Below are 21631 nucleotides of genomic sequence, written 5' to 3'. Positions count from 1 at the left end.
ATTATCCCACTGTTACTATAGACACCATCTCTCCCTACTATACCTGCTATCCCACAGTCACACTCCCTTCCCAGAGACTATTATCCACTGTTACTATAGGCACCATCTCTCCCTACTATACCTGCTATCCCACAGTCACACTCCCTTCCCAGAGACTATTATCCATTGTTACTATAGGCACCATCTCTCCCTACTATACCTGCTATCCCACAGTCACACTCCCTTCCCAGAGACTATTATCCATTGTTACTATAGGCACCATCTCTCCCTACTATACCTGCTATCCCACAGTCACACTCCCTTCCCAGAGACTATTATCCCACTGTTACTATAGGCACCATCTCTCCCTACTATACCTGCTATCCCACAGTCACACTCCCTTCCCAGAGACTATTATCCACTGTTACTATAGGCACCATCTCTCCCTACTATACCTGCTATCCCACAGTCACACTCCCTTCCCAGAGACTATTATCCACTGTTACTATAGACACAATCTCTCCCTACTATACATGCTATCCCACAATCACACTCCCTTCCCAGAGACTATTATCCCACTGTTACTATAGGCACCATCTCTCCCTACTATACCTGCTATCCCACAGTCACACTCCCTTCCCAGAGACTATTATCCACTGTTACTATAGGCACCATCTCTCCCTACTATACCTGCTATCCCACAGTCACACTCCCTTCCCAGAGACTATTATCCACTGTTACTATAGGCACCATCTCTCCCTACTATACATGCTATCCCACAATCACACTCCCTTCCCAGAGACTATTATCCCACTGTTACTATAGGCACCATCTCTCCCTACTATACCTGCTATCCCACAGTCACACTCCCTTCCCAGAGACTATTATCCACTGTTACTATAGGCACCATCTCTCCCTACTATACCTGCTATCCCACAGTCACACTCCCTTCCCAGAGACTATTATCTCATTGCTACTATAGGCACCATCCCTTCTTACTATACCCCCACTAAGTGAAACACCTGTAACAGTCACCCCTTGCTAGGACCCCACTAAAGATGACTCTACTGACATAAAATGGGTATTAGTGTGGAAAATAAAATAAAGATGACTGTGTTTCAAACTAACATGTCAGGCTTCTTGTCACCAGGCCTACTGATTTGTGACTTTGTGGGCAGTGATGAGCATCAATAGTCATTACAAAGAGCACACCATGAAGCCCTTCTCCGTAACAAAAGGGCACCTTTGTATAGAGTGACGCTATCAGGTGCGCTGCATTGTGCTATAATTATACTCATTAACTTTACTAGAAAAACTGGTCTCCTTTGCCTTCGAAATTACAAAAAAGTGCCACCCCTTCCCTTGAATTGATATTTACTTAGTGACTTTAATGTGTTCACGGGTATTCAGCAACCTCTCTATTTTAATTCTGAAGGCAAATCACATTTGCATAATACAATCTATAATGTGGCCCATTAGGATACCCCTGGGACATTCCTATTTGCCCCACCTGAAAGAAAGGACATTAGCAAAGCAATTGTGTTCAATGGAAAGGTCATTGTCACATCTTTGGGTTTGTGCCATAAGCCCTTAGGCATGGTTACCAGAAAAATACACATATTTATTGTTCAACTTTCACTTTATGTTTCATTTAATTTTCAATAGAACACAAAGACACAGGGTATTCGAGAAAGAAAGCCTTATTAATCCCTAGGTTTTGGTTCAATAATGAGATTGCTAGCTGCCATGATACTTTCTCTGATGCATTATAATTATAATTCATAAAGTGACAGTTGGAACCGCCGCAGACGCAAGACTAAGCCACTGTTCGGGTGGCGTTATATACAGGGCTCCCTAGTGGCACTTAGCAATGCACTCTACACCTTTAAAAGCAAAGGTATTCCTACTAAGCCTGACCCACTAGTACTTCTATTAAATTATAGATTCTAATATGATTTTTATGATGTAGTTTTTATTTATAACTTACACTGCAAATAATTCACTCTACAATATTATTTTACAATTTTAGTTGTAATATTGGTGTGTAGGTGCATCTCAGGTCATTTTGCCTGGTCATGTGTTTTCAGAAATAGCCAGCACTTTAGGATGGAACTGCTTTCTGGCAGGCTGTTCCTTCTCCTACTCAATGTAACTGAATGTATCTCAGTGGGACCTGGATTTTACTATTGAGTGCTGTTCTTAGATCTACCAGGCTGCTGTTATCTTGTGTTAGGGAGCTGTTATCTGGTTACCTTCCCATTGTTCTGTTGTTAGGCTGCTGGGGGGGAAAGGGAGGGGTGATATCACTCCAATTTGCAGTACAGCAGTAAAGAGTGACTGAAGTTTATCAGAGGACAAGTCACATGACTGGGGGCAGCTGGGAAACTGACAACAGGTCTAGCCCCATATCAGATTTCAAAGTTAAATATAAAAAAAACGTTTGCTCTTTTGAGAAATGGATTTCAGTGCAGAATTCTGCATGAACAGCACTATTAACTGATCTGTTTTGAAAAAAAATCTTTTTCCCACGACAGTATCCCTTTAAGGACAGCCCAAGATGCACATCTGAGTTTGCAAGAGATCGTTTCAAGCCCACTGGACTTTAAGAATATCATTGAAATGCCAAAGAGCTTATTTAATACTATTAGAACAAAACACTCTCTCTGTGCCATTAATTCTGATAATGTGGCATGAAACACCCCACATTGCCTCCATGGCTGCCTAGGATAGGTAAGAATAGGATAAGCAAGATCAAGTTGTAACCGACATGAAACTCTGCAAAGTTGGGTAAAGTATAGGTTAAACCACGAGGGGTACCAATATTTTGTGCACCCCCCCAATGAGTCACACCTTGTAGTTCAGGTCAGAATACTTCTTCCATGAAAATCCTAGCTGCCCCGGGTATTTTCATGAAGAGCACCATTGTGCCATCTTGGATCCAGTTAACCAACTATTAGTGATGTGCAGGTTGAGAAAATCTGGACCTGAGCCTGATGCAGACCCGCCTAACCTGCGCCCTCCTCCATTTATAGTCTTGCTCCGCCAATGACATCACAAAAGGGGCGGGTGGGCAGACGCGCTCCTATAAAACTGGAAGCTGGCAGTCAGGTCGCAACCCACAAACGACACCCAAACCGGTCCGACCCAAAGGTAAACAATCAGGTCCCACTGGTATTAGGCCGGCCCGCCCATCACTACTAAGTATCTACTGTGTCTGCCGAGTAATGTATAGGCACCCAAGACCCACAAGATTTTTAACCTTTATTTCTTTAATGCATTGGTGGTTTAACACCCCAACTACACCCCATATGATATAGGCCGTATGTTGTTAATAGGTGCAGAGCCCTTCCTCAGGATGAAATGAATATGTGGACTTCCTCTGCTTGAGAACGTTAGGACTATTGAGGTCATAACCTTCTCGGGGTCAAAGTGCAGTCACAACGCTCTTCATTCAGTGAGTAACTGTATTCCCTTTATCTAAAGTAAGATGTAAAAGTTTTATATTTGATCTTAAAAATCAATTAAAGTGCCTCCTCCCCTTTCTGAGCGTGGGACATGGTGATGTTGATGCATCGCAGTGTGTTTGTACATGGATACTAATAGTGTAAACATGACAATCTGGAATTCCGGAGGAGCCTTCTGGCTACTCCTTTCTATCTGATATCATTCAGTTGTCCCAAAAAAGCTTTCTCTGCCCTTTTTCTTATCAACTCTGATAAGGATGAAATTAACTGTGGGGTCAAGAAAACACGTTGATTGACAAGCACTGCAGGGGGCCTGAATACAATAGATATCGGCCAAACTGTTCCTTCTGAGCCAGAGGTCTTTTCATAGGTCAGCAGGTCTAGAGATCTAGAATGTCTCAGCAAAGTTATAGATCTCTCTGGGGAGAATTGTGTAGCCCATGTTTTACAGTATAAGGTTTAGCAGAGACACACGCGAAGATTCTGGGAGATTTAGTCGCCCGGCAACAAATCACCTTTCTTCGGGCGACGGATATTCCCGAACTGCCTTCCCACCGGCTACAATCTAAATTGCCGGCAGGATGGCACTCGGAGTGCTTCGTTTTCCGAAGTTGCCTCACGAGGAAACTTCAGGTGACTTCAGAAAACGAAGCGTCCGAGTACCGAGTGATTTAGATTCTAGCCGGCGGGAAGCCTTTTCGGGGAGATTCGTTGCCCAGTCGACTAAATCTCCCCGAATCTTCGCATGTGTCTCTGCTCTTTGCATTAGGATTTGAAAAGTCAAATCAGGATTCCCTGAGTGATACTCAGAGTTCCCTGTATAAATCAGCCTGCAGCCTTGTGCCTTTATATGGTCACAGAACAACCCCTCAGTGACTTCTAATATCCTTATCATTTACAGTAGGGGGTACATTATCCCTTATAATATATGAGTGATACTCAGAGTTCCCTGTATAACTCAGCCTGCAGCCCTGTGCCTTTATATGGTCACAGAACACCCCAGTGACTTCTAATATCCTTTTTATTTACAGTAGGGGGTACATTATCCGTTATAATACATGAGTGATACTCAGAGTTCCCTGTATAACTCAGTCTGCAGCCTTGTGTCTTTATATGGTCACAGAACAACCCCTCAGTGACTTCTAATATCCTTATCATTTACAGTAGGGGGTACATTATCCCTTATAATACATGAGTGATACTCAGAGTTCCTGTATAACTCAGCCTGCAGCCTTGTGCCTTTATATGGTCACAGAACAACCCCTCAGTGACTTCTAATATCCTTATCATTTACAGTAGGGGGTACATTATCCCTTATAATACATGAGTGATACTCAGAGTTCCCTGTATAACTCAGCCTGCAGCCTTGTGCCTTTATATGGTCACAGAACAACCCCTCAGTGACTTCTAATATCCTTATCATTTACAGTAGGGGGTACATTATCCCTTATAATACATGAGTGATACTCAGAGTTCCCTGTATAACTCAGCCTTGTGCCTTTATATGGTCACAGAACCCCTCAGTGACTTCTAATATCCTTATCATTTACAGTAGGGGGTACATTATCCCTTATAATACATGAGTGCTACTCAGAGTTCCCTGTATAACTCAGCCTGACTTTTATTATCCTTATAGTATACACCAGGGATATAATGTTCCCTCTATATAACTGAATGTACATATGAAGACTAAAAGGGAAGTTGCCTGAAATGTGCACAGTAGCTTTTTCCCAGGCAACAGCCTTGACATTGGTGTGTGAGCAATACAGGTATTATTTGCTGATGGCTGTATATTGATTCCTCCTCTAGTTAATCAGTCCAGGAATAAGTATTGTCAGCCACTATAATGGCCAGTGATAAAAACACAAATGCAACATTTGGAAAGACTATTAGAGAGTCCTGTTCCAGGAGCTTTACAGAATGCAAACAGACTTGATGGCTTATAGAATTGTGGGAGAAATAAATGTACAAAGTAGGACGTGCAGTGATCATAAAGCGTTTCTCATTGTTGACAGACGAGACGTACTGAGCTTTACTCCTACAGAATACTCTGTGCCCAATTCAGTAGGCAGCAAGTAACACAATCTGATGCCATATCACAGAGGGCACAATTAAAATTGCCAGCCTTGGGGTTAGAGAGAACCCAGAATGTTGTGCACTTTGAAGGGATGGTTCACCTTACAGTAAACTTTAGTATGTTATACAATGGCTAATTCTAAGCAGTATTTAAATTGTTCTTCATTATTTATTTGTTATTGTTTTTTTAATTATTTGTTTTCTTCTTTTGGCTCTTTCCAGCTTTCAAATGGAGGTCACTGACCCCATTTGAAAAAACAAATGCTCTGTAAGGCTGCAAATGTATTGTTTTTGGTACTTTTTATTGCTCATTTCTATTCTGGCCTCTCCTATTCATATTCCAGTCTCTTATTCAAATCAATGCATGGTTGCTAGGGGAATTTGGACCCTAGCAACCCGATGACGGAAATGGCAAACTGGAGAGCTGCTGAATAAAAAGCTAAATAACTCAAAAACCACAAATAATAAAAAATGAAAACCAAATGGTCTCAGAATGTCACTCGCTACATCATACCCCTGCAGCAGCATGCTCTGGGCCTAAGTTTTCCAGATAACAGATATTTCTGCAATTTGGATCCTCATACCTTAATTCTACTAGAAAATCATATCAACATTAAATAAACCCAATAGACTAGTTTCTGTCTTCAATAAGGATTAATTATATCTTAGTTGGGATCAAGTACAATGAGAAAAAATAAAGAATTTTAAAAAATTCGGATAAAAGGGAGTCTATGGGAGACATCCCGTAATTTGGAGCTTTCTGCATAATGGGTTTCCGGATAACGGATCCTGAGTTTGGATCTCTGGTTGTGAGTTTTTTTTTACAAAGTCAAATACAAGCACTGGCTCCTGTGCCACTTTGGTTACTAGATACCCCCTACATCAGTTTTTTCCAGGATGTTGATAATGCTGATAATTGGGGGAGTTAATTAGCTAAGTATGTAATTACAGGCCAGTGCAACAAGTATATCCCTGGCACGTGTGCACATAAGCGAGGGATTAAAATGATTAGTCGATACCATAAAAGCACCTACACTGTCTGTGAAGAATTTATGGCTAGTCCACACGAGGAGATTCGGGGAGATTTTGTCGCCTGGCGACTAATCGCCTCGTCTTTTGAGCGACTAACTCCCTGAACTGCCTCAGCGTTTTTCCCCATAGGCTACAAAGAAAAGTCGCCTGCGCTAATGCACACGCGGCGATGCGTTTTCAATAGACGCCCAAAGTTGCCGCAGTGAGCATAAACGCAGGCGACTTTTCATAGCAACCTATGGGGAAAAACGCTGAGGCAGTTCGTGGAGATAGTCGCTCAAAAGACGAGGCGATTAGTCGCCAGGCGACAAAATCTCCCCGAATCTCCTCGTGTGGTCTTACCTTAAGGGTAAGGACACACTATGAGATTCGGGGAGATCTAGTCGCCCGGCGACTAATTGCCTCTTCTTAGGGGCGACTAATCTACCCGAACTGCTTCGTTTTCCGAAGTTTCCTCACCAGGAAACTTCGGGCGACTTTGGAAAACAAGGCGCCGTGACTGCCATGCCGCAGGCATTTTCATTGTAGCAGGCGGAAGACACGGGGAAGCAGTTTGGGGAGATTAGTCGCCCCAAAGAAGTGAATCTCCAGTTGTAACATTACCCTAAGGCAAGTGAATGTCTCATAATAAGACCTATTTACTAACACCAGATAAAATTGCCCCAGTGCAGTAACCCATAACAACCAGACAGCAAATAGTTAAGATCTGTCTGCCGTGGGTTGAATTTAGAAAACAAATATCTGATTGGTTGCTATGCGTTACTGTACTAAGGCAGTTTGCCTTGTTTACCTTGCCTATGGCCTTTTCTGTCCTGGCTGTAGACACAGGGGTTTGTATTTTATTATTTTAGTACAATGTAGAGAGTGATATTCTGAGACAATTTGCAAATGTTTATTTTTGTATTATTTGTGGTTTTTGAGTTATTTAGCTTTTTATTCAGCAGCTCTACAGTTTGCAGTTTCAGCCATCTGGTTGCTAGGGGCAAAATTACCCTAGCAACCGTGCATTGATTTCAATAAGACTGGATTAGGAATAGGAGAGGACCTGAATATAAAGACCAGTAATAAAAAGTAGCAATAAATTGTTACAAGTGTAGCCTTACAGAGCACGTGTTTTGAGATTGGGGTCAGTGACCCCTATGTGAAAGCTCGAAAGAGTCAAAAGAAAAAGCAAATAATTCAAAAAATATAAAAAAAATATGTGCTTAAAAATCCAGTTGTACATTGGAGTGTATCGATGTGATGATACAGCTGTTGACAGACTAGAAAGTCTGGACAGTGAAAAGCCGCTGCAAAGAGGTGTTTTTATATGTAAATGACCTTTAAGCTTATCAGTGTGCTAATGCTGGGCACCTATTGAAATGCTCCTCAAGGGCTGTTTACATTTCATTCTTATGTACATTAAATGTACATATTCATTCCTATACATAAATGCAAATACTCAGAGAAGGAATGCCCCTTCTACATATGCCCCCTCCCCCCAAGGTAAGATACAGGTGACTTTTATTATGAGATATTCTAAGGCCTTTGGCTCTTAATTGGTTCACCTTTGAAATAACTTTTAGTATGATGTAGAGAGTGATATTCTGAGACAATTTGCAATTGGTTTTCATTTTGTATTATTTGTGTTTTTTTTATTTATTTAGCTTTTTATTCAGCACCTCTCTAGTTTGCAATTTCAGCAATCTGGTTGCTAGGGTCCAAATTACCTTAGCAACCATTCATTGATTTGAATAAGAGACTGGAATATGTATAGGAGAGGCCTGTATAGAACGATCAGTAATAAAAAGTAGCAATAACAATAATTGTGTAGCCTTACAGAGCATTTGTTTTTTTAAAAGGGGTCGTTGACCTCCATGTGAAAGCTGGAAAGAGCCATAAGAAGAAGGCAAATAATTCAAAAACAATAAAAATTAAATAATGCAGACCAATTGAAAAGTTGCTTCAAACTAGCCATTCTATATCCTATTAAAAGTTAATGTAAAGATGAACCACCCCCTAATGTTTAATTTGATCCATTATGAAATATTCAGCTGCAATGAACCCCCCTATACGAGATGCAATTGAGTTAAAGGGGTTGTTCACTTTTACATCAACTTTTAGTATGATGTAGAGCGTGATATTCTGAGACTATTATTTGCAGTTGGTCTTCATTTCCTATTGTTTCTGTGTTTTTTTCTTAATCATTTGGGTTTCACCAGCTCCCCATTTTGGAATTTCTGTTCCAGTTTACTCGAGCAACCAGGCGGTGGTTTGAATAAGAGATTGGAAAAAGAATTTGAGAGGCCTGAAAAGAACAATGAGTAATAAAAGGTAACAGCAACGATAACATTGTAGCCTCACAGAGCAACCATTTTTTTTGGCTGCTGGGGTCAGTGACCCCCATTTCAGAGATGGAAAGAGTCAGAAGAAGAAGGCAAGTAACACAAAAATTATATTAAAAAAAAATGAAGACCAATAAGAAATTGCCATTCTATAACATACTAAAAGTTAGCTTAAAGGTGAACCACCCTTTTAGGGCCAGTGCAGTTTCCAGGGGTTTCAGGTAAGTCAATACAATCACTTGGGGGTACCTAACATTTGGCTAACAGACTCTCCTTCTCCTTTAAACAACAGCAGGCCAGGCAAATATCCAACTGCGGCTACACAATAAACTCTCTTCTTTGTCTTTTAATATTTGTCACCTATAAAGGGGTCCTCTGTGATTGTGGGGGGCCCCGGGCAAACAACTTTGACCCTAGTATAAAGGATAAATAGAACAATATGTTAAAAATAGGATGGTCCCACCTTGAAATCAATCTCCTGATTGCCGAGGTCACTGACCCTAGCAACTAGAAAAGCAAATAATCCAGACCTCCCCCCACATTAATTAAAATGGTACCTATCTGAAAACACATCTACATAGCATTATATATCTATATCAATGTCCAGCAGCTGCACTCTGATCTGGAATGTTTCCAAACTAATGTGTGTGCAGCAGGGTCAACAAACATATAAAAATATTCGCAAGGACCAGCACTCCAATGCCGTGAAAAGAATCAAATTTATTTTATTGTGTACATCTTTTAGATCCAATGTTTTGGCCCACCTTAGGGCCTTTTGCTGGTCCTTATGAATGTATATATATATGTGTATAAAGGTCTGCAGGAAGACTGAAACGTTGGAATAACAAATTAATTTTATCTCTTTTTCACCATATTTTAAGTCCTTCGGGGCGACTAATCTCCCCAAACTGCCTCCCCGCCGACTAAATTGCAAATTGCCGGCGGGATGGCACTGAAAGCAGTTTGTTTTCCTAAGTCGCCCGAAGTTGGAAACTAAGGGTGACTTTGGATAACGAATCCCGCTTGCGATTTGCATTTTAGTCGGCGGGGAGGCAGTTTGGGAAGATTAGTCGCCCCGAAGAAGAGATTTGTTGCCGGGCGACTAATACCCCCCCGAATCTGCCTGTGTGCCCTGACCTTAAAAACACATGTTAATAGTAATAATAATAATAATGGATAGCATTACAACAGGATTACAGAAGCAGTACAGAAGCACTGTCCCTTTATGTGTGTATCCTTCCCCACATTTTTCTGTAATTATGGAGATTATTTGCACTATCCTAGTCCCCAGCCAGGTTCTGCCAAACTCAGCGGGGGGAATCCAGTCTCCACTCCATACCCCCAAAGGAGCCCAAATGCCCAAATTACAGCGTAGAAGCTGCATCTGATACCAGCCTGATGGTTTGCACTAACCAGAGACAGTCAGGTTTAACCCTTAAGGGCCAAGAAGAATCTGCAAGGGGTGCTGTGTAATCACTACTCTGCAAGCCAGGCAGGTGCACATAGGGTTAATGAGTCAGACTGCTGAGTGAAGGGAAGAAACTGGAGGAAACTTGAGAACCTGGCTGAACTGAACCTCTCTGGACACCGTACCCTGGGAGAAGGCAGCCCCCACCATACTCCCCCTCTGTGCCTAACCCACTCCCCAGCAGCCCTGCCTCCTCTCATTACTACAGACTGGAGCTGGAGAGAGACAGACACTGGGCTGGAGCTGCTGCTGCTGGTGTCCAATTGCGCTGCCTTCCAATCAGCACTGCACCCAGGGAATGCATCAGTGCAGTTGACTTACCTACCTACAAAGTGCATCTACCTACACAGTGCAGCCTGATCTACTTACCTACACAGTGCAGCCTGATCTACTTACCTACACAGTGCAGCCTGATCTACTTACCTACACAGTGCAGCCTGGTCTACTTACCTACACAGTGCAGCCTGATTTACTTACTTCACAGTGCAGCCTGGTCTACTTACCTACATTGTGCAGTTTGGGGCTACAGCCTGAGGAACCCATTGGAGGATACAAGTTCTTGGCACTGGGATAGTAGGACCATCCATCTTTCCCCCTGTTGGGTGACAAAGGATTTGGGGAAAGTTTCAGACAAGTTCAGAGATTTACATTTTTCCTCATCTGCAGTTTTTTTTCCTTTCCGTCTGGTTTTGCCATCAGTGGAGTGTAGGGGATAGTGGCAGGAGCTGGCAGTTGGATTTGACAGTGAGAGGGGGCACAGCAGCAGCAGAAGAATGGGGGAAAGATCGTTGGACTTGTTGTACCTGCCCCTCCTGTGCTGCCTTGTGGGGCACATCGCCGGCTTTGGGGATGAAGAGGAGCGTCGCTGCGACCCCATCAGGATCACCATGTGCCAGAACCTCGGTTACAATGTCACCAAAATGCCCAACCTGGTGGGACACGAACTACAGGCGGATGCCGAGCTCCAACTCACCACCTTTACCCCTCTCATACAGTATGGATGTTCCAGTCAACTGCAGGTGGGTACCGAGCTCTCTTCACTCCGCTCCCTGCGCAACTCTCTCCACAAACGCGCAACCTACAGCGGCGCTATTACAGTTACGCGCAGCCTGCCGTATTTAACTCCCCGAAATTTGTACTGCACGTCGTATAGAGAAAACACTTTATATGATCTGTAGCCTGTGCCCCCCGGGGAGTCCTTATAACCATCTGTATTACCGGTTATTTTGCCAAAGTGCCAGGGACCCATAAGGGCAGGGGCAGCTTTATTTTTGCACCTCTGGCTTTATAATTGCGTCTGTGCTCATTTCATACATTTGCTCTTTGTCTGGGGGCGTCAGAATTGCACATAAAATATTCTCTGGTGTGTGTGTGATACACTTGTAGGATTTACCTAAATCACTGTATTTTGGCCACATAAGTGTCAGGATCATAATCCAGGCTCAATCTGCCCTTAGGCTCAGGGAAAGGGTTAATCTAACCCCATAGTTTGGGGTAAATTTCATGAGAATAAATATTATACAGCAGCCTGTATGTGCGGTAAAATAGCAATGGGTTTAGTCTTAATCATTATGTACTTATCTATATAATATTTTCCAAAATGTCATAGTTTTTCAGCTGTATTTCCCCCCAATAACCGCACAGCAATTGGAGATTTAGTAATCAGCATCAACCTCCTGTACAAGTGACTGTGTCAGTTCTGCCTTTCCATGTTATTCCCATATTCATCTTACAAGTGATAGTATGTGCACTTGCTGCATTTTATTGCACCTACTGTGCCCTCCCTTTAATCAGATATTTATATTTTATTCCTTTGTCACCTTAATGCAACTTTAGACTTTTTTTTTTCACTATAAACTGCATACACGTACATATTCCTATCCCAAGGAGCTTACAATCTAAATACAGTGTCCGAGACTGGAAATTGACCAGTGAATGGCTGTCTTGAATTTTAAATAAAAAGGATAAATTCCACAAGTGATCAAAGTGACTTATCACAGGGGGGCCGCCAAAATGAAATCTGGGCATCTTCTGTTGGTATACAACTCCCAGCATCGCACTAAAGGTTGTTGGAGTTGTAAGTTAAAAGATTGGATAAAAGATCAATAATATCGCCTAAATATGCCTTGGTCAATGCTGCTACTAAGGGCTTAAAGCTGAACATGATGCACCTGTGGTTTTTTTTCAGCCTCAGCTACTGTGTTACCAGATTTATATCTTCCCTCACCAGAATTTGCCCCTAATTTTGGCTTGGTAAATATTATCCCTGATTCTCAGACCTGAAGCTATGAGCCTACTCTCCCTCCTGTCCTACGTGCAAGTTAACAATAAAATCAGGGCTGGGACTTGGGCCCCATTGGGGCCACAAACCCCATTCACCCCTTTGTGATGACCGTGACATTCAGAGGAGCAAATCATAACCTCATACTAAGGTCATTAGGGTGTTTAGGTTCTTAAATACACCTGTGCCCTGAATCCTGTGTATTTATATAGGGCCACAGAGTGGTGCAGTCTATACACATGTGGCCACACATAAATTCAACAGAATTCTACCATTCTTGCCAAATCTACCCCTTTAATCACCATTTCTTTTGCTGTATTAGAAACCATAACTCTGCCCAAAAAATAACTTTCAGCAGTCATTCCAAGCAACTTTCCAATTAAATAGTTTCAGTGGTCTTTTATGTTACTTTTGCACGTGTAACTGCTGTGGAAAGGGGAATTTGTTTATCCCCGTTTCTTCTGACTTTTGAAACAATGTAACAGGTCTGTTAATCAGCTAGCTTCCGCTACATTGTTTCAGGAGTCAGACCCAAGCAGTGCAGTGGATATAAACCCGCTGGATAGAGATACTGGTTTGAGTGGCAATTACATTTACAAATAATGTGTTCAACTGTTTAATGCATATTGGAAAGTCGCATAGAATTACAATTTTTTGGGCATAGACTCCCCCTCCCCCATATATTTCATCAGTGTTTTCCCTTTTTGCCCTTCCTCCAACTCAGTTCATTATATAGTGAATAAAGTACCCCCTCATGTATAAGGATATAATAAGTCACCAAGGAATTCCATGACCATATAAAAACTCGAAATCAAAAGTCTGAGGTGACTTAGAATATCCTCATATTTTGCAACAGGAGGTACTTTATTTATTATAATACACACGTTTCAGTAAGTCACTAGAGAGAAGTGACATCACCAAGCTCCGATTATAACCAATGACATCATTAAGCACCGTTTATAAGGATATAATTTACAGGATATTCATGGCTCTTGTGTATTATAAGGCAATATTTTTATTGGCTGTGCTAGTAGTTAGCAGCTCCTTCTCCTATTGGACTTCAGCCAATGTTTAAACTGTTGTCTGGTATCTACAGTAAGGTACCCTGGCAACCATGTGGTGTGTTTAAATCCCAAGCAGAGCACACACATGGGTTTATTTAAAGAAACTACATACTCTACAAAATGAGGGCCAAGTGCACATTTTTATTTTTTACTATAGGTATGGGATCCATTATCTGGAAACCTGTTATCCAGAAAGCTCCCATAGACTCCATTTTATCCAAATAATAAAACATTTAAAAAATGACTTCGCTTTTTCTCTGTAATAGTAAAATTCCAACTAAGATATAATTAATCCTTATTGGAAGCAAAACCAGCCTATTGGGTTTGTTTAATGTTTACATGATGTTCTAGTTGACTTAAGGCAGTGATCCCCAACCAGTAGCTAGGGTTGCCACCTGGCCGGTATTTTACCGGCCTGGCCGGTAAAAATGATGGCTGATCCCAATGTTATTAATAGGGAAAATAGATAAATATATAGGAAGGCCTGTGATATGATCCCAATGTTATTAATAGGGAATAAAGATAAATATATAGGAAGGTCAGTGATCCCAATGTTATTAATAGGGAATAAAGATAAATATATAGGAAGGTCAGTGATCCCAATGTTATTAATAGGGAATAAAGATAAATATATAGGAAGGTCAGTGATATGATCCCAATGTTATTAATAGGGAATAAAGATAAATATATAGGAAGGTCAGTGATATGATCCCAATGTTATTAATAGGGAATAAAGATAAATATATAGGAAGGCCTGTGATATGATCCCAATGTTATTAATAGGGAAAAAAGATAAATATATAGGAAGGCCAGTATATTTTTCCAGAAAAGGTGGCAACCCTACCAGTAGCTCGTGAGTAACGTGTTGCTAACCAACCCCTTGGATGTTGCTCCCAGTGGCCTCAAAATGCCAGACTTTGAGGCAAGTTTTGGTTGCCTAAAAACCAGGTGTACTGCCAAACAGAGCCCCCTGTAGGCTGCCAGTCCACATAGGCGCCACCAAATAGCCAATCACAGCCCTGTTCGTCATCTACAGGAACTTAGTCATGCTTGTGTTGCTCCCAAACTCTTTTTGCATTTGAATGTGGCTCATGGGTAAAAAAAAGGTTGGGGGCCGCTGACTTAAGGAATGAAGATCCAAATTACAGAAAGATCCCTTATCTGGAAACCCCTAGGTCCCGAGCATTCTGGATAACCGGTCCCATACCTGTACTAATTCCATTTAAATAGCGATCTTTTAAATGACATCTCCCAGAATCCTCTGCCAGCAGTAGCTCTATGGAATTCTCTGCTCCTTAGTGCATACATATATTTATTGCACTTTACAGAATGCACTGTTATGACTATAGTGCCGGTGCATTCTGATTGGTGAGGGGCTGGCTCCATCTATTGATTTATTTCCTGAATAAAAGCAGCTCTCCCCTCTGTACGCAGAGTAGAGTGTATCTCGCCCCAGCTAACCACAGGGCTGGAATGCCGCTCGCTTGCTGACACTTTACACACATTGTTGATATAAGGATTTCGGCTCATTGTGAAAGTGACATGCTGTTCTGCAGGAATGTGAGGGCCCGATCTGTTTACATGTCCCCCCCCCCCACCCCTCCTGATTAGAATCCCTGCTAATTTCAGCCTGTTAAAATACAGGGCATATTGAATTCCCTATTAGCCAAGTCCCCAGCCATCATTACTCACACATTGGAGAAGGGGGAGAGAATAGTGAGTCTGGCAATGTAGAGGGGTAGAGGGTAATCTAAACAAGTGACCAGTTGAAAAATGTCCAGATGGGAAAGTTCTTGAGGCCCAAAAGGTGGGGAGATTAGAGATAAGCAACATGATCATTCACAGCCCTTAATCAAACACATCCAAACAGTTTAAAGGAACAGAACAGGGGCAGCTATCAAGATAAGGGGTTTTAGCAGCTCTAAAGGGAGAGTGGGGGGGGCTGGTTTAAGGTTGAAAGGTCAAACGTGCATATAAAATAAATCTTTTGTGCCTGAGCCTGGAGCCCTCTCCCCTGTTGTATGGCTTTCCCTGACAGGCTGCTAATTTACATTCACTGGGGCTGCTGTGTTTAATGGGGTCGCTCCTCTCTTTCTGCCTCTTGAATAGGCTGGATTCTCATGCAGACAAAGGGAGGGTATTACGCCAACCTTTATAAATGTGCCTTGTGCTCGGAGCAGAGAGAAAGCAGGTTGCCCCATTCAGGGGGGTGGCTGTACATTGCTGTTTTGGTCCTGCTTGGATACAGGCTGTACCAACCCAATACTAAATTCCCCCTCTCTAGCTACGTGTTGCTTCCCATCTAAAAAAGGATATAAATAAATACAGTAGAACCTCAAAATTTACATCCCCAGATTTTAAGTTTTCCCTCGTTTACATTCCCCCCTCCTAGTTTATTAGCAGCTTTTAAAGTGCTAACATAAAGAATTTGAAACAGTAGTGCCACCAGCTGGTTATTATGTGCTACATTCAGTTGAAAAAGAATTTCCTGAGAAAAGAAACGTTTTGTGATGCTGATCTGCTTTGAAAATGATGTTAGCAAGCGGAGAAGAGGCATCTGATGCTTTCCAGGTCAGTTCTAATCAGATCAACATCACAAGACTTTCCTTTTCTCACACACTGATGCGGTCATTGCCCGATGACCTGCCCAATTTCTAGCTTATTTTTGGCTGCATATAAATCTATCGGACTGTTGGAAACCCTATGCATGGGGCATTAAGCTGCAGACTCTGTCTGGAGGGAACTAGTTGGCAGCTTCTATGGACCTTTGTTTTATCACCTTTAGAACAATAGTGACTTTTCTTGCCGATTATATTTCTGTTGCCCCCCTTGTCTGTTTAAAGTTATTGCTTTTTATTACCATTTTTTTGTTTGAGTGACCAATAGGAGGCACTGTTTAGATGAGGTTTTCATTTAAACATCTAAAGATTTTAAGACTGACTAGTAAATAGGTTTTAATGAACATTTATACAAAAGTATCAGGTTATAAGTAGGGCAGATTTACCCTTTAAATTGACTGTATTGGTCATGTCCAATAGCAAAAACTTTCTAAAATGTTTTTATTTTGTGTCTTTTCCAGTTTTTCCTCTGCTCGGTGTATGTGCCCATGTGCACTGAGAAGATTAACATCCCTATCGGGCCATGTGGTGGGATGTGCCTCTCTGTGAAGAGAAGATGTGAGCCGGTGCTGAAGGAGTTTGGGTTTGCCTGGCCGGAGAGCTTGAACTGTAGCAAATTCCCACCGCAAAATGACCACAATCACATGTGCATGGAGGGGCCGGGAGATGATGAGGTTCCCGTGCATAGCAAGACCCCTGTCCTGCCGGGGGAAGACTGTAACTCCTTTGGACCCAATTCTGACCAGTACACTTGGGTTAAGAGGAGCATGAACTGCGTCTTAAAGTGCGGCTACGATTCTGGCCTGTACAGCCGTCTGTCCAAGGAGTTCACGGACATCTGGATGGCCGTCTGGGCCAGTTTGTGCTTTATATCCACCGCCTTCACTGTTCTCACTTTCCTCGTTGACTCGTCGAGGTTCTGTTACCCCGAACGACCCATCATCTTTCTCAGCATGTGCTACAATATTTATAGCATCGCCTACATTGTCCGGCTGACCGTGGGTCGGGAGAGGATATCCTGTGATTTTGAAGAGGCGGCAGAACCTGTTCTGATTCAGGAAGGGCTGAAGAATACTGGCTGCGCAATCATTTTCCTACTCATGTACTTTTTCGGGATGGCCAGCTCCATCTGGTGGGTCATCCTGACTTTGACTTGGTTCTTGGCTGCCGGCCTAAAGTGGGGGCACGAGGCTATAGAGATGCACAGCTCCTATTTCCACATTGCAGCCTGGGCAATCCCAGCCGTAAAGACCATAGTCATCCTCATCATGAGATTGGTGGACGCCGATGAACTGACTGGCCTTTGCTATGTGGGCAACCAAAACATAGACGCGCTAACGGGCTTTGTGGTCGCGCCTCTATTTACCTATTTGGTTATAGGTACCTTGTTCATTGCCGCTGGACTTGTAGCGTTGTTCAAAATCAGGTCAAACCTCCAAAAAGATGGGACAAAAACAGACAAACTGGAGAGACTGATGGTGAAAATCGGTGTCTTCTCTGTCCTGTACACTGTCCCGGCCACCTGCGTTATAGCCTGTTATTTCTATGAAATCTCCAACTGGAATGTGTTCCGCTACACCGCCGACGACTCCAACATGGCGGTGGAAATGCTGAATATATTCATGTCCCTGTTGGTGGGGATCACCTCCGGCATGTGGATCTGGTCGGCCAAAACCCTGCACACGTGGCAGAAGTGCACCAACAGACTAGTGAACTCGGGAAAAGTGAAAAGGAAGAAAAGGGTCGACGGGTGGGTGAAGCCGGGGAAAGGGAATGAGACTGTGGTATAGTGAATGCTTGCACATGACCTTCTTTTATTGGGAAGGGGACATTCGTACAATGTTGAGGTCAACATTACTGGTGGCTGGAAAGCGGCCATTATGAGGTTGGCCACACCTTAATTCCCTCCACAGTGCAGAGGTACTGCTTGGTCATCACCTGATCTTCAGGAAGGACAGGATGGAAACAGCTTTTCTTTGTAACTCTGGTTGTACGAGAGGCCTGACCTCTCCTCGGTCACTAGCATTGGTCAAGGCAGAAGCTTCTTTAGGACGTAGTTCTATATTACGTCTTCAACTGCCAGATCTTTACGTGACCTCATTGTGCCAGGCTTTGATGTGATGAAGTCTTAAAGATGCTGCCCTGCGACGATACTGTGCCTTTATACACATTGGCTACTCTAAGCCAATCCCTTGTAGAGGATGCTGGGACTTGAAGCTTGAAACCAGATTACAAGTTGGACTTCCCTGCTGAAGGGCAATTTTTGAAAAGGAAGGCAACCACTAAACACTGGAGATTTATAATTCACTATTTCACTATGCGGTGCCTTTGCAATGTAGATGCCTTGGGGGAAGCTCACAGACACAAGCTGCATTAATACCTATGCAGGAACACCCAGCAACCAATCAGGTTTGCTTTCTTCAGCGTAAGTGCACTAGACAGATCTAAAACTGTTTTTGATTGGTTGCTGTGGGTTTCTGTAGAGGCTTATTATTGCTCTTATGTTGGTGAGTTCCTCCATTTTTCAACTGCCTCTGCCTTAGCCTTATTGTGTTTCACTAAGCTTTTCATTTAGTTTTCATTAAGGACTAGTTGTTCTTCATTAACTAGAAAAAAATGAAAGTGAAGCTAATTAAGGGCCCGTGGTTTTACTATATATGCAGTGTCCAATAAGCACTAAAATGGAAATGTAGAAAATGAGTAGGCTCTTATTGAAAAGGAAATGTGAACCCTTGAAACAAATGTAGAATTGCTCAAAATGCTCCTCTGAGCGCTGTTGCAACCGACATCATTTCTTTTTCTAGTTTCTGAGAAGTTTGCAGTTTGCATTGAAAAACCCAACAATGAGCACCACTTTAAACTTTCATTTAAAAAGCTTTTATTCTCATCAGCGGGGCAACGTTTCACGGCTCTTTATCGAGCGAACATTCAGGCGCCTCCTATTATCTTGCTTTGATACAGCACCACCTAGTGTTCCTATAACAACAATACACAACACAATGTATCCATTTGGGATACAAAGACTTCACTTATCTGTTACAATTTTACTTAGAAGCCCAAATTTCGCATGTAGCCAATTGTATCCACATAAATACTGTAAAATAAAAATAAAAGCAGATAAATTAAATAAAAATAGGAGACAGATCTTATTCCATGATAAATCATCTCACCTTTTTTCATAGTGCAGCAACAATTACATTAACAACACAGGAAAGTGCCCTTCTTCACTGATTGTAATACTGTTTGTTTACTCCCTTTCCCTGGACCAACATCTTCCTTTACTAGCATTGAACCAACAGGTGGGTCTAGAAATGCTGGTATTTCTCCCAAATTTACTTTTAAAATTTGAAACAACAGCGCCACCTGCTGTTCATCTCAGCCAACTCAACTCAGTCAGCTGAAAAGTTGAGTTAGTGCGAAAAGGAGAGTCTTGTGATTTTGTTCTGCTCAGAACTGACCAGAGAAACATCAGATGACTCTTTTTTTATAAGCAGGGAAACATTTCTGCTTCTTCTTAAAAGAATAATTTGCTACCAACTATGCCCAAAAATGAACATTCGGTGGCACCATTATATTAACGGCGTAAAAAGAAAATTGCTAATATCTTTAAAACTGGAAAAAAAATGTGAATCGCATAAAGTGCTCTAAAGAAAAATTGATGGCAATTTGTTTCTAGGTTTTACATTTCCTTTAAGGTGACCAGGCCTTCCCATGCAGAAGCACTCCTAATAAAATAAAACAGTTATGTAACTGCTTGATGGTAACAAAGGTATGATAAATTGCATGGGATTGTTTTGCAAAACAAAACAGGGGAGATACATTTCTTCTCCGCAGTTACTCGGAAGGAAAGGAGGTGTGCAAAGAAAAGTTCTTCCCCTGTTTGCAAAAGAGAATAACAAATCCTTGGAATGCAGATGATCTCAGGTTTCCAGTTGTTAAATGTTTATTGTACAAATACATATTGCATGGAACCGCAGCCCTGGCTTTGGTAACTGCACCCTGCTCTAAAAGCAGATCAAGCTCCAGAATGGATCCAGGTTGGCAGCTCTCATTTCACCGCGTGGCTGTGTGAAAGGTTTATATTGGTTAATAACGGTGCCTTTAATGGGAAGGTCAGGTCACCTTACTCTTCAGGAATAAAAGGAAACAAAACAATGCACTATTTGATGTGTGGACAGTTAATTTAGCTCTGTAAATAGCATTAGCATAACCATTGCGGTGCCTTTGTGAAGAAAACAAAATTAACAAACATATGATGTCACAGTTCTTCCGCCATACGGTTGTTCACCCAGCAGACTGTGAACAGGAGAGTGGATATGATTTAAGGTTGCAGCTGACCCCTCTGCTGCCAGCAATACCTGTCTCTTGGATTTCTGCTTGGATAGGGTTAAAAAGAGCGTTTATGGTCTAGTTAAGGAATCCAAAAACAATGGAGGTTTTAGGCTATTGTCACCGTTCTGACTACTGCTGCCATCAGGTGGAAAACGGCAGTACTCCGATCCTCTATCTCTAAGAAACTATGGGAATCATGGTGTCTGAAGCACATATATCGATGACCCATACTCAGGCGAGTGGGGCTCCATCTGTCGCCGGTACTTATGCTTTAAGCAACGCCTATCCCTTAAATTACTATAGGCAGTGGGCACTGGTCTTTAATGGCATTATTCAGAAGTGATGGACTGTAAGACTCCTGTTGATGAAGGATCTCCTAAACTTCCAGCCAAGGTGGCCTTTCTTGGAAATTATTTTGAGATAGTGGCCTACGGGTGGACACCATAATTTCAAGAAAGGAGATCATGGCTGATCCTGAGGTGTGGTTCTGTTATGTTTTGGTGAGGTTAGATCTAGGGTGAGGGCAATGTCTGTTTGCTCTTCTATATACTAGTGGAAGCCTAGGATGAAGGTCATGGTGAACACTTATTTACTGCTGGAACTGTGGCCAAAGGCCGGATACCCCAGTGTTTTTAACTTAAGGGGGCCCAGCCTGAGGCCAGTTAGGGGGAGATTTGGGGTGAGTGCTTATTTGTGCCCTGGGTATTCCTGGAACTATAGCATGGTGACACCCCAATGTTTCTATATATCTCTAACCTTGTTATGAGCCAAGGGGGCCCAGTCTGAAGGCCAGTTAGGGGGAGATTTGGGGTGAGTGTTTATTTGTGCCCTGGATACCACTGGAACTATAGCAGGGTGACTGTTACCCCAATGTTTCTATATATCTGTAACCTTGTTATGAGCTAAGGGGGCCCAGTCTGAAGGTCAGGGTGAGATTTGGGGTGAGTGTTTATTTTGCCCTGGGTACCCCTGGAACTATAGCAGGGTGACACC

General features: G+C 42.3%; 1 protein-coding gene across 1 annotated transcript; it reads left to right on the top strand.

Annotated features, from left to right (window-relative positions):
• Positions 1 to 10449: 10449 nt before the first annotated feature.
• On the top strand, positions 10450 to 19856 carry LOC108708760 (frizzled-4-like). Its single transcript, XM_041582715.1, has 2 exons — positions 10450 to 11362; positions 16768 to 19856. Exons 1-2 carry the CDS (start codon positions 11117 to 11119, stop codon positions 18094 to 18096), a joined length of 1575 nt encoding a protein of 524 aa, XP_041438649.1. The 5' UTR covers positions 10450 to 11116; the 3' UTR covers positions 18097 to 19856.
• Positions 19857 to 21631: the final 1775 nt, after the last annotated feature.

The sequence above is a fragment of the Xenopus laevis genome, chromosome 2L, assembly GCF_017654675.1.
Source record: "Xenopus laevis strain J_2021 chromosome 2L, Xenopus_laevis_v10.1, whole genome shotgun sequence".
NCBI lineage: Eukaryota > Metazoa > Chordata > Amphibia > Anura > Pipidae > Xenopus > Xenopus laevis.
Note: the sequence above shows the minus strand (reverse complement) of the source record. Positions and strands in the feature narration are given on the sequence as shown.

Coding starts and splice junctions, on each gene's coding strand:
- LOC108708760 (XM_041582715.1), top strand. CDS start 11,117: ATGGGGGAAAGATCGTTGGACTTGTTGTACCTGCCCCTCCTGTGCTGC. Junction 11,363..16,767: donor GATGTTCCAGTCAACTGCAG/GTGGGTACCGAG, acceptor TGTCTTTTCCAG/TTTTTCCTCTGCTCGGTGTA.